Genomic DNA, 25622 nt, shown 5'->3' with positions numbered 1-25622 from the left:
CGGAGGAAACGCGATAATCGCGATCAGACGCCGCTAACCGGACGCGGACAGAGACGGACGAGGGATAATTTAAAATCGCGCTTCCGCCTTATCTCGGCGACGCTTATCCTCTCGCACCCGTCCTACAGTTCTTCACTTTCGCCCTTCGTTCCTTCGCGGTTCCCTTGATCCTCCGGATCGTTATTTATACGCCGTGAAAGCAACTTTCCCTCTTGGTCTCGTTCATCCGCTTCTCCAAACCGCGAATCGAATTTTCAGACGAAACGACGTTGGAACCTCGTGCCTCGCGATCTTTAGGCTAATTTCGCGCAGAGATTCACGGCCATCTGTTGGTTTACTCAGAGGCTACGGAATCTTAACACTTTACTGACCGCCAGCGGTTCAACAACTCAGTTTCGGTTTAGACTATCCGATACCATTCTTTTCGTTCATCGCGAACGGTGTTTTTCAAATTGATACAAAACTGTGGCAGCCTACAAAGCAACGCAACTGACGCAAGGTACCTTAGTATTAAATAACAAATTGCTGCTCAAATAATGAGAAAGATTGTTGGCGACAAAAAGCCGATTAATAGGCTATCGGTCGGTAAAGTGTTAACCGTTTGAGTCTCAGGGGCTTTGAAAAACCACTGTCGAAAAATGCCGAACAGCGCGATGGCGAAGAGAAACAAGCGGCGCAATATCGCTCCTCATATTTGTTATTTTATCAAATACATCGGTATTATTATATATGAATACTATTAGTTTATAAATATTTCAAGTTTTGTCCGATAAACATTATTGAGAAGATAACTATGGCGGCACTCGACCACGGAACTTTCCTATGGCTTCGCGACACAAAGCGCTATACCTTCAAAGCGTAAGGCCGACATGCCTAGTCATGTACCATCGATATCCCCACGGTTCTTTCGCCGAATATTCGAAAGAATGCATACGCGGCAACTGTCGCGGACATCTAACAAACGCGTGCATAGTGGGGATATCGAGGGGCAACAAAGAAAAGAACTCGCTTGGTTTCGAACAAAAGATTCATTCTGCCTCGAGCTGCGAAGTGCGAAAGGTCTAGCGTCATAGCGAAGCAAACACATTCGAGATACGTGATTGTTAACTCTTGATTGTTAATCGTTGACTGTTGATTGTTAATAGTTTAATAAACCTTTTTTGTTGAACATCCAGAGTGTTTCTTGTGGGCACCTTCACCAATAACAACCACCTCATAACAATGAAATACAGAACACCGTCCGTAGCGTTCGAACGTACTGGAACTTTTCGACGCAAAATCTAAACAGCGCGATCGCAGCGACTCAACCGGTTAAAACGAAGAAACCGTGACTCGACATTGCGATAAACATCTGCGCGCTCGATTCTGACACTCGCGTCGTCAATTTCTCTACGATCTTTGTTCGTTTGCGAGCCTCGACAGCGTAGAGAAGAAAAGGAATCGTCGATAACCAGCTCGGACCAACCCTGGCCATGCAACCTCGTGAAAATAGACTAATTCGGCGCAGAATGTGCAGCAGCAGGTTGGGTCAAACAGAAAGGTCGGTAAAAGTGGTCGGTCACTCAACGAGAGGTACTCGCGTAAAGTACAAACCGGCACAGCTACGAGGCGACTGTTGCGAACTTCAATTTCTCTCCTACAGAGTCACTGATATTTCGCAACTAGCGATGAAAAGAAGCAAGAACGGATCACAGCGATCGATCGTGAGTTCGATTGGAGCGGACGGCCGCGGCGTGGGCGGCGGGGTGCGTTTTTAATTGGTACGTGGAAAGCCTCGATATCGATCGTTGCCGCGTAAAGGCAACGTTATCGCTATTTGCTCTCCTCGCTCGAGCTTCCCTCTTTAATTTCCTGTCTGCGCGCAATTCCGAGCGAGCAACGTCGCGCGAGGAAACGTTTCGATTCGTTCCGTTGCTCGAAACCGTCCGAACCGAATCACGCAACGGCGATCAACGAGAAAAAGAAGGGGCTGCGCTGTTTTTCGTCGTTCTCCATAGACGCTTGCCAAGGTGCTCGACCAGCGGCGCAATTACGACCACGAGATTTCGGCCCCTAGTCGGACCTCACGGACGAAGATACAGAAAAGTGTGTACCTTTTTCTCTTCGCTGATGTCGCCACTGTGTTTCTCGTAGCTCGGACAGCGCATTGAAAATCGCCGAACGCGCGCGTTTTTCGAATGCGTTTACGAGACGTTCGCGACGCGTAGGTAGATTTGTGAAAACGCGAGGCTAATTCTACGCGAACAAACGTGTACGGAACCGTGTATCGGCGCATAAAAACAGTATTTCGCGTTTATCCCCGTAAGTAAAAACCGTAAAAGCACGATACTCGAGCCTGCCGATCTCGAGTCCCTGTATCATCCTTCTTCTCTCTGCCGTCGTTTTTTGTCCTTGTTTCTCGTAATTACTCTCTCCCTCTCGTTCACTTTACCACTTCCCTTCTCATCGTTTCTCTGGTTTTTCTTTTTTTATTTTACGGTAATACACGCTTATTAGTACACGGCCAGATGAACAGTTCAGTGGGCTTTTACGATCGATACTTCGATACGTCGATTCTTGGGAGAGAAAGACGTCGATAATTTCGCCGATAGCCACCGATATGGATAGATAGAGAGGGACGACGAAAATAACCGCGCCCACAGCGAAACGCGAGTGAGAAAATTGAACGAACAGGGGAAAATGCGTGCTGGCATAGGCCGAGAGCCATGAAAACGTCGGCAGATCTCGCGCTCGTCTATACGCCGACCCGACTCTAGACTCGGATTAACGGGAAAACCCCCGTTTCCGCTCTTCTCTCTCTTCCTCCTTCTCCCCTTGCCTCTTTCTCCTACTTTTCATCTACCTTCCCTCTCATCCCTTATATCCTCGCCGGGCAAGCCGAGGGAAAAAGCACAGCTTCGGTGCGAACGAGACAACGCCGGTTTGATTTTCCTCGTTCTCTTTCTTTTCTGCTCGGCAAATAATAACAAGTGCCGAGCGAGAAGAAGAGCGTAGTTCGGTACGCAAGCGAAACGTTTTAAGTCGCTCCCTTTCCGCTGTGACGAGCCAAGTGCCTCTTCTTCGGAAGGGCTCGTTACCTACACCCTGTTCTCCTTCGAACCTTAAACTTTTACCGCTTTTACCGTTATCGTCCTAGCTTCGTCTCGTTCCATGTCAACCTATTTCGTTCCTATCCCTTCGTCAGCCGATCTTTGCTTCTCTCAAAGTTCCTTCGGTGACTAACGCCTCGTTCGAACCAGTCGGATCGTTTCGACTCGACAAGAAACTCGACGAGATATTTTAATTGCTTACGATTTTCGAATCGCTATCTCTTTTGCGATGCGTTCTTATCCTACCCTTTCTACGACGCTCTTACCTTCTGTACGTTCGTACAAACCGTTGAAAAGTCGACTCTGTATATCGAGAAATACAGAAAACCGACGACGTCAAGGAACGTTGTGTCTTAAGTCTACCGTTGTTCGTATCGTCGCGACAAGACGAACAAATTTACGAAGACAAGCGATTCGCTCGTTCTCTAACTAACTGATCGCTTAACGAAGCTAAGATACCGAGGAAAAGTGAGATTTTTTAATCGGGTTCGCATCCCGTTCGAGAGACTCGAACAAGTTCATCGAAGCCGAAAGTCAGTCGATCGTTGTACAAACGATACTGTACGGTACAACTGTAAACTTCGTTGTCAAAATCAACAAACGTTTCATTGGTGATCCCACTGCACCGTCACACGGGGATTGCAACGATCTTCTCGCCGAATCCCCAGCGACTAAAATCTAAAATCCAGCAGCGATCTATCCCGGAAGGTCCTATTTCGAATTTCTGTCGTTATCGAATTTTCTCGATCGCTTTCTCGCGGTAACCGCAGATCGTAAAATCGACGCGGGAAGGAGCCGAGCCGAGAAACCCCCGGGGCAAACGGTAACGAGATTCCACGTATTTTGGACGGTATCGCCTAGGGAATCGACGTTCGACGTTCCGTAGCCGATAGAATAGGCCGAGAACAGACAGGCGAGAGGAACGTCGCGCGAGACGAGACCGTCCAACGACCCTTCGTCTCTCATCCAGTCTCGCCTCGGTTCGCCTCGCCTCGCTTCGTCTCGCTCGTCCTTCTTCCCGTCGTTCTGTTTCGTATTTAAAAACGGCCCGTTGAGAAAACGAAAGCGACACAGGGGATCTTTCGGTTTGCGAAAGAACTGGCCAGAGTTAGGCGGGACGCGCGACTTGGGAACGGTCGTCTCTGGACGTAAACTCGTCTCGTCGCTGCAGCGCGGATTTTCAATGCGATTTCGTATTTTTACGAATATAACTAAAAAAGAAAAGAAAAGGGGTAAAAATGGAATCAGACTCTAGAGATTCTCTTTCATCTTGAATATTTCATATATCTTTGCACGTTGATGATACAGATACCGTTGCTGATCGACGATTTAAGGAACTGCGCACTGCTGGCTTTGCCTTGGCGTATCTCGCACTTTCTTTCGTTTGTAACTCTTCCAACGATCGACTGTTCCTCTTTTTCCGTTCTGATAAGAAACAGAGTCGACGCGCTGCTACGCGTGATTTGTACTCGCTTTTTGTCGAATTCATCGCGAAGGTTTGCAGCTGTCCCAGGCTGTCGATACGTGGTCCGTGCATCGTTGCTTCTAAGCGGACACGACGCGAGACAACCCTCGCGATTCCCCGCTTGTGCGCGATCTAGGGTGGAAAGGCGTACGAGACAAGGGTGGAACGAAATGAGGTGAAGAGCAAAGGACGAACGGATTACGTCGTCCAAGTGGACACCTCGGCCGTCCCCTTTGCACACCGATCGCGTTCCCTGCGTGTGGTCTTTGCTCATAATCAAAAGGAAAACCTATAATTTAAAGGAGAAGATCGCGTATCTGACCACGCTTTATAAAGAAGAGGGACGCGCGAGTGTGCGAGCGTACAGTGAGAGTCAAAAGCGAGTACGCGAGTTTTACAAAGACGCGTCGTACGACGTCGGCTTACCTACGCACTTACCGACGTTCCTTTTCTTTTCTATTAATTCGTGTTTCTATATACCGCGTCAAACGACGCTTTTCTTCGCCAACGTTTAATATCTTTTCGATATTAGGGTTCAGAAGTCAATCGGTGTAAACCGCATTTCGCTAAAAGCAATTCGTATAACGTATGCAATTTAGTCGTTATAATACGATCTTTATAGCGCGGTTGTATCATAACGATACCATAAAACCGTTTCCTCCACCCGAAGTCTTTTTTTTATCCGAAGCGGGCAGGTTAACACTAGAACTACCACACCAGTCAAATTGACTGGTTTTACAATTTTATTTTAAAATTCCTACTTCGTGTTATATTTTTCTTCCACGATGATGTAACGACTTTCGCGACGATAACTAAAGGATAATATAATGAATTTTATCTTGTCTTTTATGTATTCAAACTGAAAATAATTTTGTATCAAGGCTACTTATACCAGTAGCAGTCAAAATGACTGGTACTTGTTAAAGTGTAAAAGGATCCTGCGATCTGTTTATCGAACCCCGATTAACCAGTTTCCTCGTTTTATACAACTTCCCACATGCTTTTAAAATTTGTACCACGTATCATTCGATATGATGATATCGGAACAATGGGATTATAACAGAGAAATACGGCGATTTAGTGAACCGAAACGAACCCTCGGCCAGAGCTCTACGTACGAAGAAATATCTAGTCCAGTATCCCGGCTCGTTCAGTTATATTCCGGATTTTCAATCCGTGAATCGTAACCTCTAGGAAGTCTTCAACTATGTTCCACGCTTTAAAGAATCCTGCTTATTAATACTAGAATTACCACACCAGTCAAATTGACTGGTCTTACAATTTTATCTTAAAATTCCTACTTCGTGTTATATTTTTCTTCCGCGATGATGTAACGACTTTCGCGACGATAACTAAAGGAATAATATAATGAATTTTATTTTGTTTTTTATGTATTCAAACTGAAAATAATTTTGTATCAAGGCTACTTGTACCAATAGCAGTCAAAATGACTGGTTCTACAATTTTATAAATGTACCCAACCCTCGTTTAGGGATGATGGTCGCAGATGGAGTAACAATACAAAAATGTACTACATAACATGGTATTGCCTCCGTAAGAAAGTAATAAATCAATAAATATAAAAATATTCTATTACTACGTATTTTTTAAAGACCAGTCATTTTCACTGGTTTTGGTAGAAATAGCTTCGTGTTAGCTATCGCTAGTTCTAGTGTTAAGACTCGCGCGCTTTCTGTCTGCCCCTAAATATTCGCCGCGTATTTTGCGACGCCCTGTAGAGTTTCTGCAGCGACGAACGCGTTTCAACGATCGCGGTTTCGTCCGCCGTGTCTCGCAGCTTCTCCAAGCGGATAACTATGCTTTTCCGCTCGATCATCCGTGCGAGAGCAATCGAGCGCGATCGCAGACGAGTAACGCGCGTGCCGGTCTGTTCGACGTTGCTCGACCTCGTCGCTGCACTGCGCAACGGCCGGCGGCACGCGTGGACGAGCTCCGCTTCGCTTCGTCGACCTTCCAGCGATCGTGATCGCGATGGTCGTCGCGTCTCGGTATTTTCGTTCGCGTCCAAGGAACGTGCGCCTCGTTCGAAACAACCGGTGACCGCGATGCGTCACGGTCGAGGGACAGAGACGGTCGGCGACTCCCACGGAAACGCGACTAACTGGAGGTCTGCCAGCTCTTCGTTCTCGATTAATTTATTCCGTCTGGAGCGCGCGTACTCTCCCTCTCTGGATTCGCTTCCTCGTCCCGGTACCCGCTATCGTCTTCCACGCTATTCTCCAGCGCGTTCCAAACCCACCAAACGTATACGCGCTCCGCGTGCAGACACCGTGACGAGGAAAGGAAAGGACCGCGACCCGCGAGCCGTTAGACTCGCGACGTGACAGTCTAACGACCGGTCACGGAACACGTCATCCCGGATTACGTCGCCAGCCGCTGTTCTCGCTTCTACGTTTTCCTTTGTCTCGAAAACCTGACGCTACACGCGCTTGGGCTCGATACAGGCGAACGTGTTTTCTCGTGCGTAAGTCTGGCGCGCGTTGCGCTAACGCGTAGGGTAACGCAGAGTCACTCTCGTCGTGAACCAGTCGAGTAATTTCTCTGGTAACTCGAGGAATTCGCCTGCGAACGATTTTTAAAGGACGCGCGTTCGAAAGGGAATTATTCGATTCGTTATTGGCGATAAACCGTACGTTGTAGAGAAATGTAGGGAATCGTAGACGCGCGTCAATTTTTTATCCGTTATGAACGCGAGAGACATCGCGGCTTACACGGCCGTACGTACGTATTTTTCCACGTGTAATCCAATGTACTGTTAAAACGCGCGTGAAACGTTCGCGCGACAAAGCTACATCGAGCCTTTTATCGGTGAGTGAGTTTGCATCGGATGGTTTTTACGATCTTCCCTTTCTCTCCTCTGGTTCGTTGCCGGCCTGTAGAGGGAACGAAAAGGTCGTGATACTGTTCGAGAGACCCGTGCTTTACACGCCAATGCGCCACCGAACCAACGGCCGTAAGCGGAATTTTAATTTCCCTCGTTCCGTTACTGCGCATCCGGTTTTTACAAAGATAAAAAAACCAACGCGCTGCATAATGTATTTCGCGATGTGGCGTACAATTACTTTCGCATCTGGATTATTTGATTTCGCGGAAACGCGTCCAATCGATTTTCGTTGATAGTGCGGGTTGATATTTACGGTCGTTCAAATTTCCCGCAAAATCTTACGTCTTGGACGATTGCAGTTCATCGCTGTTTGTTCTGTCTCTACCAGTTTGTAACCTGAGAAAATGCAGTTATGGGATCTAAAGGAAGCGAACGTTCGTTGCCTTCCGAGTACAGTTTTCGTCGTATCGTAGCGAATTTCTGTTTATACCAAGGCAATTATTATAACACGCGTGAATCGGTCGATTACGTGTTTTTGAAAGATGCAGATGGGATAGTTAGGAACCATGGCGACGAATCGTTGAATGACTAATACCTCGCTCTTAGCTATGATTCATAAACGGTTAAGCAGGTAAGCGACGCAGCTTAGGGACTTACTCGGCTTAGTTCCGAGTGAATTACGCTAAGAGCTTAAATGTCTAAGGTCGTCTTACTTCCCCACAAGATCGATATAACGTATATAAAATCGTCTTATTGCAGCCGTGGAACTGTCACGCGTTTCCTTAAATTCATATCTCTACTTTTACTCGACGTTGCGCAACGTTGCTCGAACGCCTGTTCCATTTTGCGATAATCTTCGTGCCGCTACTTCGTGACACCGATATAATCGCTGGTAGCCGAAATCACACACCACCCGCTGCGAAAGCGAATCGCTGCTAATAGAAGGGTAGTTGGCCAACGAAGATATCAACGGTACAATCCGCTGAGGGCCGAACGCCTCTAATCCGATACGAGTCTACCAGTTCGATAACGCGTTTCCGCGATTGCAGTTTCCAGTGCGCGCGACTAATTCTGTGCGCGAACTTAAATGCGATTAAGCCCTCTATCACAGTCCATTAACCTCCGGTTGTTGCTCCTCGAACCGCTCGAACCCACCTAATTGCAGCTGCCGATTGCTCGCCGAAACTTCTGCCAATCTCCGCGTGAAAAATTCATTCCGACGACACGGCGATTTAACGAAGCGTAGTTGGTCGATAAACCACCACCTATCTACGGTTCGACGGTGTCCATTCGAGGAAACCAATGGAGCCCTGTTCGTTCCGCTTCGCAGTTTCCTTCCGTCGAGTAAATTTCTCAGGGATCGACCACGCGCGAAACGTCTCACGAGGAAGGTTACTCGATCGACGATGGAATCGCCTAGACTGTTCGACGTGACTCGTGCTCGGTATCGACGACGAACAAATGTCTTGTTCATGATGTATTAGGTAGATTGTCCGGAAAGTGTCTTTCTTTTACGGACACGTCTTTTACAGCGATGCATCTTTATACAAACATGAAAGCTAATCTGTCGAACGTTGTGGTCTTTATTTTGATAGAACAAAATGGATCTGAGATGTATAAAGTCGTGTCCGTGATGATTGTGGCTGGTGGCTGTAGATGTCGTCGCTGCTGGGGATACTGCTATATTTTCTTCCTATTTAGAATCGTGGAATAAAAATCGGACTTCGGTCGCTGGGATTCGATCCCGCGTTCCGACGTTCGTAACCTAATGCGCTAACCACTGCGCTACCGTCGTTTGTTAGTTGTTTATGTCGGATTTGTGCTGTCGAGTGCCGCCACAGATCATACGTAATTCGATAAAATAATATAAAACGGAAAATGTTGTGCATCCGTTATTTCCTTATAAAACGAAAGAAACTTTTCGGACGACCTAATAGATTCTCTTTGATATCAGTTTGAGTGAACGCGAAGACCGATTCCTCGAGCAAAGTTTCTATCTCTGTCGGATATAGTGTTACGATTCAAGCGCATAAACAGACAACTGACGGGGTGCGTGACCCGATTGACCATGAAACCGCGTGCAAAAGTATTCTCGAAAACGTTTCAAACGCGTTTCGCGTATTCCCGATACTTTGGAAATGTCCAGATAATTACAGGCGATAGTGTACGGTTCTGTATATGGCATCAACGGATGTTCCTTTCTAAAGCTTTAGTTTCTGTCGAGGTTAATTGATATAAGAACGAGTGGATGAATTTGTGATAGAAAAATATATTTAAATAAATAAAGGTATAAGTATAAATATAAATATAAGTTTATGCTGATCCAGATCCTCGCTCTCACAATGTTACAATACAATAGAATCGATAGGGGGAGCACGTTCATATATTTATAGGAAAAGGACATTACCAAAAAAGTTAACCTTATAGCTCTAGCTAAAGGCTACAAGGAACTACTGAGGCATGTATAATTTTGTGTGCTAGACTAGATTAGCCGCGTAGTAGTGATACACGTATGTTAATATGAGTGTGTGGAAGTATGTGTGTGCGCGGTGTCTCGAAAAACAGATGAATGTAACTGTTCCGTTGGCAGTGTGGTATAGAAGATGGAGGGACAAAGAGAGTGCCGAGACGCGTGCAAATGCATATCGACGAAGATCCTGGAAATCATTTATTGAATAAGTCTAAAAGTTTTTTAATATGAATTCCAAGTGTAACCTTAGTGTTCCTTTACTTTTATTTCGGCAATTAAGATCCACAATTCTCAACAGGAACATAAATAGAAATCTATTTATTACTTCCTTTGTTCCTAGACCTTATAACCTAAAATATTTTCTGCGTAATAGTGGTCTCCAATTTGTATCCAAGCGCGGATTAATCCACGCGCTGCGACTGCTTTTTTTTATTTCCATTTTAATCTAAATAATTTTTTTTTAAATAAATAATTTTTACTTTTTTCCTCTGTTATAAAGAATGTAAGATGCGATGTTTGCGAAGTAACATTGTCTACCATTCGTTTTGAAGAGTAAATTTTCGATAAACTCCATGAAGAATTCGGATGTCGTTTACTATACCGACCGCGCGCGGTGATAGGGACCAGTCGTCAGTTGAAAGCCGCTGATGCCTCCAACTTTTTTTTTTATTTGGTAGAATTTTTACAATCAATTCTCATTGAGAATTATAAGTAAATTATTTTGGCGTGGTACTATATCGTGTATAATAGGTGATTATCGTATATTTGATTCTAGCTGAATCTAATGTTTAAATCTAAAGGGTAATGTCTTTTTAGCCTGCGGGTCTGATCCGTCGTGTCAAGTAATTGGGTAACTAATGAGTTTTGGTGGTTGTTAACTCTTATATTATATCTGTTACTGAATTTGGATATTTCTTCCTTAACTGTGGGTATCTTAAGGTCGCGATGTATTGTTTCGTTGGTAACATACCAAGGTGCATTTATTACGGATCTTAGAGTAATACTTTCAACTGTCCTCTTAAGTAGGGCCATCATGCAAATGGTATATACATAAATAAAGATGTAGAGTTTTTTTGAAATAATTGCTTCAACAGTTTCTAACTACGCTATATCATTTCCATTTACTACTATACTGACTCGCGGATAGTTGAACGATATACCATAACCAGGAAGGTTTCGCGTTTCTCGCGAAGCCACCATCGCTGCCTTTTCGAGGAACGCGAAACGAATACCAGTGGAGAGGTGAAAGCAGTTGCTAAAACCATGTACGGTGACGCGGGAGGGAAGAAGGAGAAGAGGAGAAGCAGGGAAGAAAAGTGGTAAGCTTAAGCGTGTGCACGGAGTTTGTTTCGAAGGGAGAGGAGCAAGATTTTCTTAATGATAGCGTTGTTAGTGCCACTTTGCGTAAACATTCTCGTTTAGCAAGCAGCCGAGAGAATCCCACGGCTTATGCTTTACGTCCCCTGCGGCGGCCGATTCTTCCCTTTTTCCCCTCTCGCTGCTTCTTTCCCTGCGTCACCCTTCTTTTCCCTCCGCTTGGTCACCTTCGCCTTTCTCCCCCACCGTTTCACCCTGGAAAATTGTGCGCGCAACGGAGTACCGATCGGTCAACTTGTTCCTCGACTGGTTACGGATAATCGTCCAAGCCGAAGGAAATTTAACTTTCTCGACGTTTGCCAAGGGCAGGAGGAGAACGCGTCTTTCGGACTTTCTCATTGTCGACAGATAAAGCCAGCGATTCGTAGAAAGTTAAAAAGAACAGGCTACGCTGAGTTAGCATCGATTTGTAAATGCGAGCTTTTAGAAAAGATCCGATAAATATTCGCTAGTTTACTTACGATCGATTGCGTAGGCGCGCACGTCGGATCACGAGCTCGTTGTACGGAAGAAGCGCAAACGGAAACGAATCAAACGCCGGGCGAAACTACGCGTCGACAAAGCGTCCGGCCAATTTTTCTGCTATAGCGATGGAGGATAAAGGGAGAGAGAAGGAGAGGAAGGGAGAGGAGAAAAGAGGCGAGAATGAGAAGGCAAACAGACAAAAAGCGGAAGGATCGTTGGACGGACGCGAGTCATCCTTTTTACGAATGCCAGCGACTCCCCTTGTTGCTGTTTTCTCTTTCGAATGTCCGGTGTGCAAGCGATTCGCTTTTTATCGGCCGAGTATTCAGACGCGATCCAATTTCGTCGAAACGAGAGGGGCCGTCCCGATCGTTTCGCGCTACCCACCATTGTTCGCGCTCCTTTCCAAAATCCATTGAAACGCCGGAAGCGTGTCCGCGCTTTTCGTCCGACCGCGCCACTGCACCGCTCTCAATCGGCAACGAATACATCGGGTTCGGTATGGTTTTTGGAATCCACTCTTATCGTTGCTGCGATTCCGAAGAATCTGCTGCAGTTTGCACGGCAAACGTTAACAACGTCGATAAAACAGCTTGTGATACAAACGAAGCAAAAGGAGGCTCTAGCGTCTTTTGTTTTCTTTTAATACGTCTCCATCTTTCTAACAGAAATACTCATCGGATAACGTAATTCTCGCGAGCGCAACCGTTGTTAAATTTCGGAAGGGAAGTTCTGTAATTAAAAATTCTAAATTTTATTTTTATCGAGATAAGCGAAGATATACGCGGATCGTTTTTCCTAATATCGATTTCCACCATGTTGCGGTTAGTAGAATATTTCTCAGAATACGCCGACGATGCGATAGTTCTGTGGCGAGCAGAAGCTCCGTGGCAGCTTTACGTAGCGACGCAAGGGGATGCTTCTGTACGCGCGGATCGGTCGAGAGGACTCCGTGTGCAATCTGCACGCAGGTGAATCGGAAAACGGCACGACCATCGGAAAAAGAGCTTCTCGTACGCGATTTTTAAGAGTCTCGTACCTATATTATAATATTATAACCTAATCTATATTATATATAACCTATATTATAATATAACCTATAACCTATATTATAATATAACCTATAACCTATATTATAATATAACCTAATATTCTCGTTATTTGCGGAAAGACGATGGAGAGAGGATTGCCGTGATCCTTAACTGTACGACGAGCAGCTAAACTTTTTCTAGATTTTAAATTTTGAAAAAACGAGAGCGACTAATTCGTTGGAGCACGGCGACTGGTGCACGTTCGTCGCTCGGCGAGCCGGTAACTTTGTCGACCGACAAACTTTATGACCCACGAGACGCGACGTTTTCTTTTTTCCCGGTCCTTTGCTCGTTCGCGGGGAACGTTCAGCATGAAAACACTAGAATCGATTTCTCCTCGCGCCTCACGGTTTCCATATAGAGCGATATTCGTCCGACGATAACCGTCGTTGGCTAAGAAGCGGGGAAGACGCGTAAGTGGCGGAGACAAAGGCTCGCGACCATTGTCCCGTGTTTGGTCGCATTCACCCACCCTCGCCATTCCACCATTGCATCGCAAATTCCGTACCGACATCATCTTTGGCCAACTCTTTCCCGCTCGTAGCCTTTGTAGCTTCTCGTTTCTTCCTCTCTTCGTCGATCGCCATTGAAACCTTTGCACAACGAAACCGTAATTAGCGCCAACTTAATCGATCGATCTACGCTTCGAACCGAACGTTGTACCGCTGCCGTCATCCGACGTTTGCCGTTCGCCACCTTCCGTGCGCTCTACGTCAAACGAGTGAATTTCTCTACGAGAAATTTTATTTTTTTCCTCGCGCGGATACGTCGGGTTTCGCAAACTTGTTCCAATTCCATTTCCACACGGTGCAGCGTGAAAAGAGCAAAAGGTATGGACCTAGTGAACCGGAAATCAGCACGCCGTTTAAATTAAGAGAGTTTTGCAAATGAAATAAAATTGCGAGAACGTGGAATTTCCTATAAACGCGTCAGACACGTGTGGCGCCCCATACGAACGCGATAGTCGAAAACCTTTTAGAAACACGTTTCTGCGACTTCGTATAAGAATTTTACACGGAAATAGGAAATCTTTGCGAAACGTTCGATGCTTCTCTTTTTAGGGATGCGACGAGTTTGTTCAAAGATTCGCAACCATTAATTTTAACACTTTACCGACCGCTAGCGGTTCAACAGCATACGCACGTCTGACCGGTAGCTCAGGAGCAGATTTTTCAAATTGGTGGGAGCTTACGAAGCAACGCAACTGAGCAAGGTATCTTAGTATTAAATAACAAATTACTGCTCAAATAATGAGAAAGATTGTCGGTGACAAAAAGTCGAATAATAGACTATCGGTCGGTAAGCGTTGGTGACAAAAACCGATTAATCGGCCATCAGTCGGTAAAGTGTTAAAGGACAAAGAGACGTTCGGAAGATCGTCAAACTTGGAACACTCGGCAGACAGCCCGTGTATCGCGCGTATAACAGCTGAATGATTAATAATCTCTGCTATTGGAATCCATGCAGGTCTGTAAATTTCATTAAAACAGTGGCGAGCGCGGAAAGCTTTGAGCGATCCTAATTCGATATGGCGAGGAATAAATTGGACAAAGGTGCGAGGGAGAGGAAATCGTGGTGCGCGAGCCACACGAATTTCACGCGTCGAAGCTCTGCCGCGAATCGCAACAACGCGTCTCTCCACGTTTCGTTCCAGTCGTGAACGCGAAATCGGATTAATTCGAATCGTCGCGTCTTTTCAGTCGCCTCTTTGCTGCCGCTACGCTTTCTGCTTTCTCCTGCCTGGTGACAAAAAAAGCAAAAGGGCGAGAGAGAAAATAGTCTTTAATAATTAACGAATATCCGACGACAATCAAGCTTCTGTGGTATCACGATCATGAATTCATCGCAAGAATCATCATCATATTGTCTACAATTGTTGTTGGAATGAAGAATACATTATAAGATGTTACCTCAGCGTTATAATTAATTCAACTACCTCTATTATCTTAAACGAAATAGTTTCATGGCGTCGATTGTAAAATTGTAACGGGAATTTACGACTCCCGTTGACGCGCTTCCTTGAGATCGCGTCTTCCTGCGAACGGTCGAAGAAACACGCTGTCAGTGGAAAAATTGAAAGGTTTCAACTTTCTTGTTGTTATTTCTGTATTCAGACGTAGGATCACAGTAGCTATTATTTTATTTTTTGGATAAATCTATCACATCGTTCTGAGGCGAAAAACCTTTATTGCAGTTTCTTACATGGACTAGGGATAAAACCAAAAGAACATCTTAAAACTATCGATTAAATCTATCGATTGTATCTAGAACTATCTTCTAGTTACTATTTATTGTAACTAGCGTATCTGCATATAGATGGCGAGCGCGAACTCACGTTGTCATTTTCAACATTTCTATTGGAAAAACGTTCTACGTATCGACGAGAAGATACCGCGGTATAGAATTTAAGTGCCACCTCTCTTTTGAAATAGTTATTAATATAATGCTGGAAGACAAAGAAACGCGAGATGTCAGAACGTCTCCTCTACAGAGTAAAACACAAGTGTCGATAAACGTTAGTTAACGGTTCCTTGGCTTTCGTCTGTGCCATCTGTCTAAATGAACGAAACGTTGGGTTTTCTTTACAACCAGAAGACACGTACAGGATTTATTCGACCGATGGGATAAACATCTTGACAAGTTGACAAGCTCGGTTTCCATCGAAAACGAAGCTTCCAAAGCAATTTCGTCGTTCTTGTTTCCAGCGACAAGATCTTCCTGACTTCGCTTATACCACGAATTTAGGCTCGCGGCGTATAGATAGCGTTGAAGGAACGTGAATGGTGGAAAGAGTTATTCGGTGGGGAGCTACTCGCGACTTTCCGAAGATCGGCCGACATTGTCGCGAAAGCGACTTCCTAATAATTTTCTCAAGGGAGAAAAGTTTGAATTTAGACTCGGTGGAAGGAACGAAAGATTCGAGGGCCATGGGCTAAGGATACTACCGTTGCGTTGTCGCAGGGAGATTGCGAATTAGCTCGACCGAGAACTCGTCGAAACTACCCTCTCTCGCAATTATTTCCCTTCTTTGCCTTCTCCGAGTCTTTCCGCTTCTTCGGCAACCGAGAAAAGTTTTTCCACGGAAGCAAGCGGAAGCCACATTTTCCTCGCATTCGGAAGACGAACGTCTGCTCGAATGCGACGCGACACGGCGCGTTCGATCAACCTTCGACAATTATGTGGCGGACTGAAAATGAATTTAGATTCAGTCGGACAGCTGTCGATCCTTGCAAACAGACCGCAGATATCTATGCAAATTCACTGTTTTATCGAGTGCTACGATATCGATATTTTATACATTTTTATAGTGCGTTGTTACGGCTTGAAATTGCCCATAAATTTCCAACGGAGTTGATATATTCCAACTATATTTCATATATATATTTAGGAAAATATATTTCAAATATATCTCGTAATTAATACACAAATACATTTCGAAACCATCGAAACTGCAAGATGTAGCATATTCTACGTAATAATCGAATTTTCTTCGACAGTTTCGATTTCGCTTAGAAAATACTCGTCGGCACGGTATACGCGGCTCGTCCGGAGCAAAGAATTGCGCGGTACAAATTCCAGAATGTTCGAGTAGAGTCCAAAGGCAAACGACACCCGTTTAACTCGTTCCACGACAGTAACCGTTAATCCCTCGGTTTTCACGCTTGAGAGAGGATTTCGATCGAGCGAACGCGGAAGGTAATCGTCGACACGTAAACGACGACGTCGAGCAGGAATTCGAGCGTTGCTAGCCGAAATGATCGGCCATGTGAGAATTTCACTGCCAAGCTAGGGTCTCCGCCGTGTAGTTCGGTCTCGTCAATCGGTGTCGACAGTGTCGTTCCTTCCGATCTGTGGATTTTCTAGTGTCGTTTCGCGATATTTACAAGCCGGCAATAACGAAGTCGCGACCAATCGGTTAGAAGGTAAAAAAGCGATACGATCGTACCGACGATCGAAAAGAACACACTCGATAGTTGCAGATCTGTGACGTGTTACGAACGAATATCGTAGGTAACTGAAAATTCGTTACCATGTCAAAGACAAAAAAAGAACAAGAAAAATATATAATATATATATATATATATATATATATATATATATATATATATATATATATATATATATATATATATATATATATATATATATATATATATATATATCGGCTTATCTACCGATTTTCGAAAGATCCCGTGAATCCAAAGTTCGCGTCACGATCTGGTCTCCGTAATCATGGTCGTAGTTAAAGCATTACCAGCCGGACGAACGAGGTCCTTCTCCTCCCTAAATCCCATCAACGTCGCCGAGAGCAAATCCTTGTATAATGGAGCGATCTGGCCGACCCATCGATCCTCAGACTTTGCCACCGTCTCTTCCTACGTCTCTATTTTATCTTCCCCAGACAACCTATCTCTCTTCCTCCCCCCCTCTCTCTTTCTTTCTTTCTTTCTTTCTCCCTCTGTCGTTCATATTTTCGGCGAATTTCACGCAGAATGCCTATGCTGACCTGGCTTGACCTGCCTCGATTCAACGTATCCGCACGATGCGTCCGTACACGGCCGTTTTCAATTTTCTTCGCACACAGTCTGACCACTATTCGAGCTTTTCCTCCCGTGAATCATTTTCATGTAACGCACTAATAAGCCGTTAACGCGCAAATTTCCTACATCAGCCTATATTAATCCTGTGTAGGCTAGTACGAAGGAAAAATTTTCAAAGCCGAACGTTTCACTAGATTTGCAGCGGATTCTGTAAATTAATTCGAATTCGATTCTCGTATGGAGCGCTGATAGAAGCGCGCGACGATGTCCGCAAAGGTCCTGTCTAATAGCTCTGTAATTACCGGTCCTACCGATTGCGAATACCTGGCGGTTCATTACGTTGCGGTGATGCGGTAGGCTACCGGCCCTTGGTCGATATCGGGATAACGCGCCTGATATAACATACATCGTTCCATCATGGGGCTGAATATCGGCTGGAAATTCTGCAGTGAAAATTTTCAGTCCACTGGATCAGTGGACATGGAAACGGACGAGTAACGCTTGGTAGAAACGCGAAGAACAAAGTCCAAAAATTGACCGTTATTTTGCCAAACTTACGTCATACGTGTGTATATATCAATCGCAAAAACCATAGAAAATACAAGACGTTGCTTCTTTGTTTCAAACACGCCTGATGTAACATACATCGTTCCATTATGGGGCTGAATATTGGTTGGAAATTCTGCAGTGAATATTTTCAGTCTACTGGATCAGTAGACAGGGAAATGAACAAGTAACGCAAAGAGCAAAGTCGAAAAATTGATCGTTATTTTGCCAAACTTACGTCCTACGTAAATCGTGAAAACCATAGAAAATACAAGATGTCGTAACCTCCGCGACTCTCGACACATCAAACGCGCTCGTTGCTCGAATAAAACTACTTCTAACGATTGTACGTACAGCGCTGCAACTGGTTTCGTCAACCGGAATCCAACGCTTCGATCTCCCGTAGCTCCCTCTATTGTGGCTACGACTACATCGATCGATCGATAACTTTACTTGACGTTTCGTTTTACAACCTCGCTAGAAAGAGACAGTAAACGCCGCGAAATAGATGAACGCGCAGCGATACGTAATGCAACGTGGTATCTAATTCGATATACGGTGCTATTCGCAATAGGCAGTTTAATCACCGAATGACGTTTACCTCGACGCTTTTGCCGCTGCCTATTTATTCGACCGGATATCCAATGAAACGTCGATCGAGTTTCTACTTTGATTCCATTTGGCGTTTTACGATCGCGTTCAATCGGTCGCGAAACATCTCTTTCGATATATTCGACGTATCGCGTATCAATCGCGAATCACTTTTCGTATTCATCGATGGATTTGCACGACTTTGAAACAGTTATTCACCGGCGTGAAGTTGCCAGCGTCGGCATCGCATTATCGACGTTACGCGAGAAACACGATGCGTTTATATCTCAATTATCTTCTCCGATCTCGAACCGTGGTCCGTGTGTAGTCGTAAATGCCACGATCTCGTTTTAAGAATTGTTTTCTTCTTCATGGAAAATTTCAAGCTTCTTTCGTAAGATCGATTCGTTAAAGGAAGCAGAGTAAAAGCGAACGAATCAGAGAAAAGTAAGATCGACAGGATCGATCGTAGCTGCGAATCCCAAGAAAATCAGAAACACAAGACGTAGAACGAATTGGATAGGAACTCGGAGCGTGGAATTTCTGCTTCGCTGAAAGAAGAGTGCGAGGATGATCTCGCGTCGAGAAAAAGAGGAGCAACCTAAAGAGAGAGAGAGAGAGAGAGAGAGAGAGAGAGAGTGGCAGCAATGAAACAAGTTTCCGTGTTTCTAAAGGTTCTTGCTAGTGATACCGACCACGAGGAGAACTCTGAGCACGGTTGACCGAGCTCGGACGGTCCCCTCGGCAAATACTGGCTTCGACACACAATATTATCGCGCTCTAGGGATCTAAACCATCGTGAAACCCGCGAACGTTTGAAGGTGTACGCGCGAAACCACCATTCCACCAAGCTACAGACTGACTCTTTCAGCGAGCGCGGCGTGCCACGACCGATTCCACGCTTCCGCCGTTATCTCCTCGCACTTTCGAAACCGCTTCCACGATCCAAACCTTCCCGTTCAAATGCAAATGCAGATGCAGATGTAGATGCAAATGCAGATGCAAATGAGAGAGCGAAAGAGAGAGAGAGAGAGAGAGAGAGAGAGAGAACTCGCCTAGTAGACCGCTGTTGCTGTCGCGTCGCTGTATCGCAACGAAAACACTCGCGGGCAAAGCTCTCATCGTTGCTTTGTTATTTATTTATCTATTTATTTATCACAAAGCCGCGTCAACTTGGCGACTATTAGCAACGATCACGTTAACTGCGTACACGTATACACGATATACAGCGTGTTTCGTAAATGCATGTGCATATTCCGTGGGATTAATCCGCAGATTAAAAATACACGCGGCACTCTTTTTACACGGTCGATGAGTAGCGTTAAAAAAAAAAGCCAGGCAAAAAGAGAACTGCGAGAAAATCGATTCGCAGCAAAGTATAAAACTTGCGCTAAACTGAAGCGAACGATGGGGAAAAGTAATTTAAAACATAGAAGCGCATTCGATAATGACATTTAGTTCGACAGACATGCGGAAAACAAACAAAAAAAAAAAAAAAAAAAAGAAAGAAAGCAAAAACGCAGTACGTAAAGGAAGATCGAAAAAGTATTTCTTTCCCAAAAATCGGCTTTCATCGCGCGAAATGTCCTTCGTTCGATCGTCTTTCTTCCCAAGAAACAGTTCGTAAAGAGAGAAAAATTTGCGTAAAATTTATACAAACAAACTCGAGTCTCTTTGAACTCGCGTAAGATGCTTGAAATATGTCGTTCGCGTTGAAACGATAAAACGCGTTAAAAAACCGCGTAAGAAGAGTACCGTGCGAGGAGAGTGCCAAAGCTAAGTAAAAAATACATCCAGAAAGGATCCATCCGCGAATCGACGTTACGTTTCCGACCGATGCAATTTTTTATTCCGCCGATTAAAACTCGTATACGTAGTCCGAGAGTCGATTGATTTTACAACCTCGCCATCGTATACTTTTCGCAAGAGGCTCGCGGATCGATCGCTTCGCACTCACGAGGCGACGACGTATCGACGTCCCGTCTTTGTATCGAGAATTCGATTAAAGGACCGTTCCACGAAGCGAAACCCTCGGATATATCTGACAATTCGATCGGTAGCCATCGGGGGATAAACTAATTTCCTCGCGTTCCACCTTCCCTTTCCATAGTTCCGATCGGATTTCAGGAATAAAAGCTCGCTACCCGAGGCAAAGCGCCGATCCAAAGATCGACCCAACTATCGATCGCGACCTCCCTTGCGTCTTCTTCTTGGCGAAGGGCAAACGTCGCCGAATAATTCTCGAGCAATTAACGCAGCGGTCCGCGACATTGGCGCAATTAACGAACACGCTCTGAGAAACATTATCCGTCTCCCTAAGCATCTTTCGCCTGCGTCGATTTATCGTTTCCCCTGCATCTTCATCGAGGGTGCGAATTAACGAGGTATTTTTTCCAGCTTATCGGCCATCAACAGCACTCAGACGCTTTTTCTCCTTCTCTTTTGTGCGCGAACGCCGCGGCGCGCCGCGGTGTATACACCGTGGCGTCGGTATCAACGCGACGTCGCATCGATTCGAGAAAAGTAAAAAGCATCGCGCGATATCGAAGGCTGCAGTGGCCGAACAAGCGAGTGTGTGCTGTTCGTCGATCGGAATACGTCATTCGGCAGAGTATAGGTGTAAGAGGAGTGTCATCGTGGCTCGTTTACCGTCACCCGATGCCTAGTGGTCTTATTTGTACACGGATCGGTTAACGCGTCGATCGCCCGCGATGATCGGACCAAAGGACGTTTTACGATTCATTTAGAACGATCGAAAGAAGATCGAGTTCCTGGACTGATCAATTTTCAACGATGCGAGCAATTTGGATAAATATGGTCGGAAGGATGTACGTAAATATCGTGTGATATTTTGCAAAGTGTTGAGATATGTATAATTTTCTGTGCTGCACTAGGTTAAATGCGTAGTAGAGATACTTGTATGTGAATATCAGTGTGTGGAAGTATGTGTGTCCGAAGCGTCTCGAAAACAAATGAATGTAAACTCTTCAGTCGGTTAAGAGTCGTCGGTTTACAGTCGGGTATAGAAGAAAATGCTGAGACGCGTGCAAGTGTGTATCGATGAATATATAAGGAATCGTCCATGAAATGAATATTTCATTATTTTAATATTAATCCTCGGTATAAATTTAGTGTTCCTATAACATTATTTCGGCCTCAAAGATCCACAATTCTCAACACGAAGATTAAACATTATGGCGAAGTATACTTCGATGTATCGCGGCTTCCTCAGCAAGATGTACGCGTAAGTGATAGTCGACGTGTTAATCCGACGAATAAGTTACTCTTCCTCTAAGAAAGAAAAAAGGAAACAAACAGAGTTTGTTTTAGAGTAACGTTCAATCGGGCTGTTTCCATTTTCGATAAATTGGAACGAGCTTCGGGAAGTTTCAGGATCACGAAATTCGAAAACGAAGAACGGAGGGAGAGGAATTGCGACACGGGATGCGACATGGACGATGCGAGAACCGTCGATTACTCGCGGATATCCCAGATGACAGAAGCGGAAAAAGAAAGACGAAGATACCGAGGCAGGAAGAGAAAAAAGAAAAGCGCCCACGCCCGGACCGCGCCCGGATTCGCGTGTATCTTCGAGAGGGAAAAAAGGAAGAAGGGAAAAAGGGGAAAAAGGGAGAAAAGAGCGGTTGGTCGAGGGAAGGAAATATCAGGAATAGGGACTGTAAAGCGAGTTCCCGAGACTAGCTCCCGAATCGAGATTGGAATTGAGATTGGATCGCGACAACGTACAATTGGATGAGATGTGAACGCGGTATCAATGACGACATTGACCCTAGCCGCATGATGCGGTTGCTTCGAAAAACCTGGGAAATTTATTCGATCGATCGTTGGGTGGGCTCGGCAAGAAACTAGGCGAACTTCTGCTTCTTTCTTACTTTTCGTCGCGCTTACGGACTTTTAGAGATGATCGGACGCGTTAAAAAATCATTACCTCGATCGATTTAAATATTCGCGCGATTATTATTACATCGTGGATGTTCTTGCAAATTCGTTGTTTTACGAACGTAACTGAAAAGATTGAAACTAAATCGAGATTTGTTTTATTTCGTAAATATTACAAGAATTATTCTACTTTGAATATTTTTTTTTACAACTACTCTGGTAAATTACGTACATCCTTAATAAATGCGTAAGCATCCGCGATCTAATTATCAACTATATCTTTTCATTATGCGATCCCACACACGCTGCGAACGATCTTATAATCCGGATTCTCGGAATTTCGTAATAAATTCGCAGCAAGTTCCTATAAATATTCAAATCACCCGCGTGAATCACCGTATCTTCCGCTTTACGTAATTCAATTCGATGCTAATGAACATTTTAATTCTGCCCGTATCGCGCTTCTCTGTATAATTAACTAGCTGTAAAACCTATCGTATCCTGCGATCATGTTTCGATCAGAGGCGAGCTCTCCCACAAAACCGTATCGTACACCAACTTTCGACGGCGTCGTACAACAAAAATTCATGCAAACTGCTATAAGCAGAGTAATGAGAGCGATGTAGCCCGCGGTACTTCGACAATAAGAAATATCGTCAAGGGAGACAGTCGCGTCGTTCGTCCGACGTAAATTCCGAAAGTTAGTTGTTCGCCGCTCGAACGAAACTTGTTCCAAAGAATCTTTCGCGGCTAAAAACCAGCATTCCGTTGCTTTCAAACTTGGCTCCTGTTTTCCTTCTCTTCTTGCAACTCGGTAAAATTTGCAAATTGCAGATTCATTGCCGGTAATCGTATAACGTAACGCGGTGACAAGGCGCGGCACAACGCGCGTCGTGAAAATGCTCGTCGCGCCGCGGCGAGACAAAACGCGCTATGGCGAACGCATACAACGGCAGAGCACTTAGGCGTACGTGCATCGGGATCGGTTGACCTCCTCCCCGACACTGTCTGCGAAAGCTTTTACGACCAAGTACCGAGTGCTAAGCTTCCATCGTACCTGCAAACCTCGACAAAAGTAACTCGTCCCATTCCGTACCGTACCGTACCGTCCCGCTTTCCTGCGATTCGTTTCGTCTCGTTCGCCCCGCGAGCACAAACTTCGATTCGATCCCGATTCGCCCTTTCTCTCATTTTCCGACTCGTTTGCGACTCACGATCGCGCGTTGGAAAGCGTCAACGACTCGCAGCGCCCAACGTTCAATCCCCCCCCCCCCCCCTCCGAAACGAAATGCGATACTTTGAAAGGCAGCGATTTTGCTCGCCGATATCGACGAACGATCTTATATTGGGTTGGTAACTAAGTGATTGCGGATTTTGTCATTAGGTGGTATCGACAAAATCCGCAATCACTTAGTTGCCAAACAAATAGTTCAGATCCTGAGCAATTAGTCGGCGGAGGTGACCTCCTTTCTCATGGATAGTCGAACAAAGACTGTTCAGTGCGAATGTCCTGTCTCGGACCAAGTATAATATACTTTTGGTGCGCTGCAGAATTTTAGTAATCTGTAGCGGCGTATGTGTCTTAGAACGTTTCGATACGAAGATGCCTTACATGATTGTTTTGCCACAGAGGATTAACACTGTACGACGCATATAATGTAATAAACAAACTCTGCACAAAGCAGAATACAACCGGCGACAAGTTCAAACTTTCCGGTATCTCCCCTCCACTAGTATAAATAGACGACCACGTTCTCCAGAAGTCAGTCAGTCGAGCGAATAAGTACAACGAATCAGTCTAGCGAATCAGCATAACAATTAGTATCAGTACCGCAGTATCGCGCAATCTTATAACGAATATCATCGAGCGAGCAAAGGTTGCGATTAAATTTGTGTTGTTATTTCTGTATTCAGAGGTAGGATCATATTAGCTATTATTTTATTCTTTGAGCCGAGAAACCTTTATTGCACTTTCTTACATGGACTAGGGATAAAAACAAAAGAACATCTTAAACCTATCGATTGTATCTAGAACTATATTCTAGTTACTATTTATTGTAACTAGCGCGTCTGCACATAGATGGCGAGCGCGAACTCACGTCATTTTTAACACTTTGTATTCTACATTTTAAAATATCTGTAAATATATTTAATTAAATTAACTCGTCTAATTATTAATTTAACCAACAACACGTCTCACCGTCCACCACAAATCGGTTTATGTGATCCTTCAGAATTTAACATCGATTTGAGCGACCACGTTTTGGATTGTATTAGGTTATCCGAAAAGTTTCTTTCGTTTCGTAAGGTGATAACAGATGAACAACAATATCTGTTTTATATTATTTTATTGAATTAGGTATGATGCATTTCGTTATATTTCTATTATTATGATCGTGCATAATTCAATGAACTAATATAAAACAAAAAAAAATTGTGCGTCTATTATTTCCTTATAAAACGAAAGAAACTTTTCGAACAACCTAATACGTCGTACTCTGTATCAATCCTTTCACGGTTGAACCCGTACACCCCCCTAACAGTATCGCAACATCTACTGATTTCGCAGGAAACGTGACGGTTAATTTAGATTATCGAGAAAGCGATACTACGTAGCTGTATTACATTAAATCGATTAAGTAGAAATCTTTAACACTAGAACTACCGATAGCTAACACGAAGCTATTTCTACCAAAACCAGTGATAGAATATTTTTATATTTATTGATTTATTACTTTTTCACAGAAGCAATTTCATGCTATGTAGTATATTTTTGGCATTATTACTCCACCTGGGACCATCATCCCTAAACGAGGGTTGACACGTTTATAAAATTGTAGAACCAGTCATTTTGACTGCTATTGGTACAAGTAGCCTTGATACAAAATTATTTTCAGTTTGAATATATAAAAAACAAAATAAAATTCATTATATTATTCCTTTAGTTATCGTTGCGAAAGTCATCATTGCGGAAGAAAAATATAACATAAAGTAGGAATTTTAAAATAAAATTGTAAGACCAGTCAATTTGACTGGTATGGTAATTCTAGTGTTAATAAGCAGGATTCTTTAAAGCGTGGAACATAGTTGAAGACTTCCTAGAGGTTACGATTCACAGATTGAAAATCCGGAATATAACTGAACGAGCCAGGATACTGGACTAGATATTTCTTCGTACGTAGAGCTCTGGCCGAGGGTTCGTTTCGGGTCACTAAATTGCCATATTTCTCTGTTATAATCCC

General features: G+C 44.3%; 1 protein-coding gene and 1 long non-coding RNA gene across 5 annotated transcripts in view; one reads left to right on the top strand and one right to left on the bottom strand.

Annotated features, from left to right (window-relative positions):
* The window catches only part of LOC126868794 (PDZ domain-containing RING finger protein 4), a 58730-nt gene that overhangs the window by 8507 nt on the left and 24601 nt on the right, over positions 1-25622 (bottom strand). For 2 of the 4 annotated variants that reach the window (XM_050624665.1, XM_050624667.1), the window contains exon 1: positions 2094-2162. The exons of 1 other annotated variant lie outside the window; for it this stretch is intronic. In XM_050624665.1, coding sequence (XP_050480622.1) covers positions 2094-2147 — 54 coding nt within the window. In that variant the 5' untranslated portion in view covers positions 2148-2162. Of the gene's footprint in view, positions 1-2093; positions 2163-13310; positions 13335-25622 lie in introns of those variants that run through there. One more of the 4 variants, XM_050624668.1, reaches the window with a different exon arrangement.
* Positions 1179-24542, top strand: LOC126868816 (uncharacterized). The gene is made up of 3 exons (XR_007690757.1): positions 1179-1540; positions 1643-1760; positions 20878-24542. It is a non-coding gene; the product is annotated as an uncharacterized LOC126868816 (long non-coding RNA).

Source organism: Bombus huntii, chromosome 8 (assembly GCF_024542735.1).
Source record: "Bombus huntii isolate Logan2020A chromosome 8, iyBomHunt1.1, whole genome shotgun sequence".
NCBI lineage: Eukaryota > Metazoa > Arthropoda > Insecta > Hymenoptera > Apidae > Bombus > Bombus huntii.
This window is presented reverse-complemented; position numbering and strand designations above follow the sequence as displayed.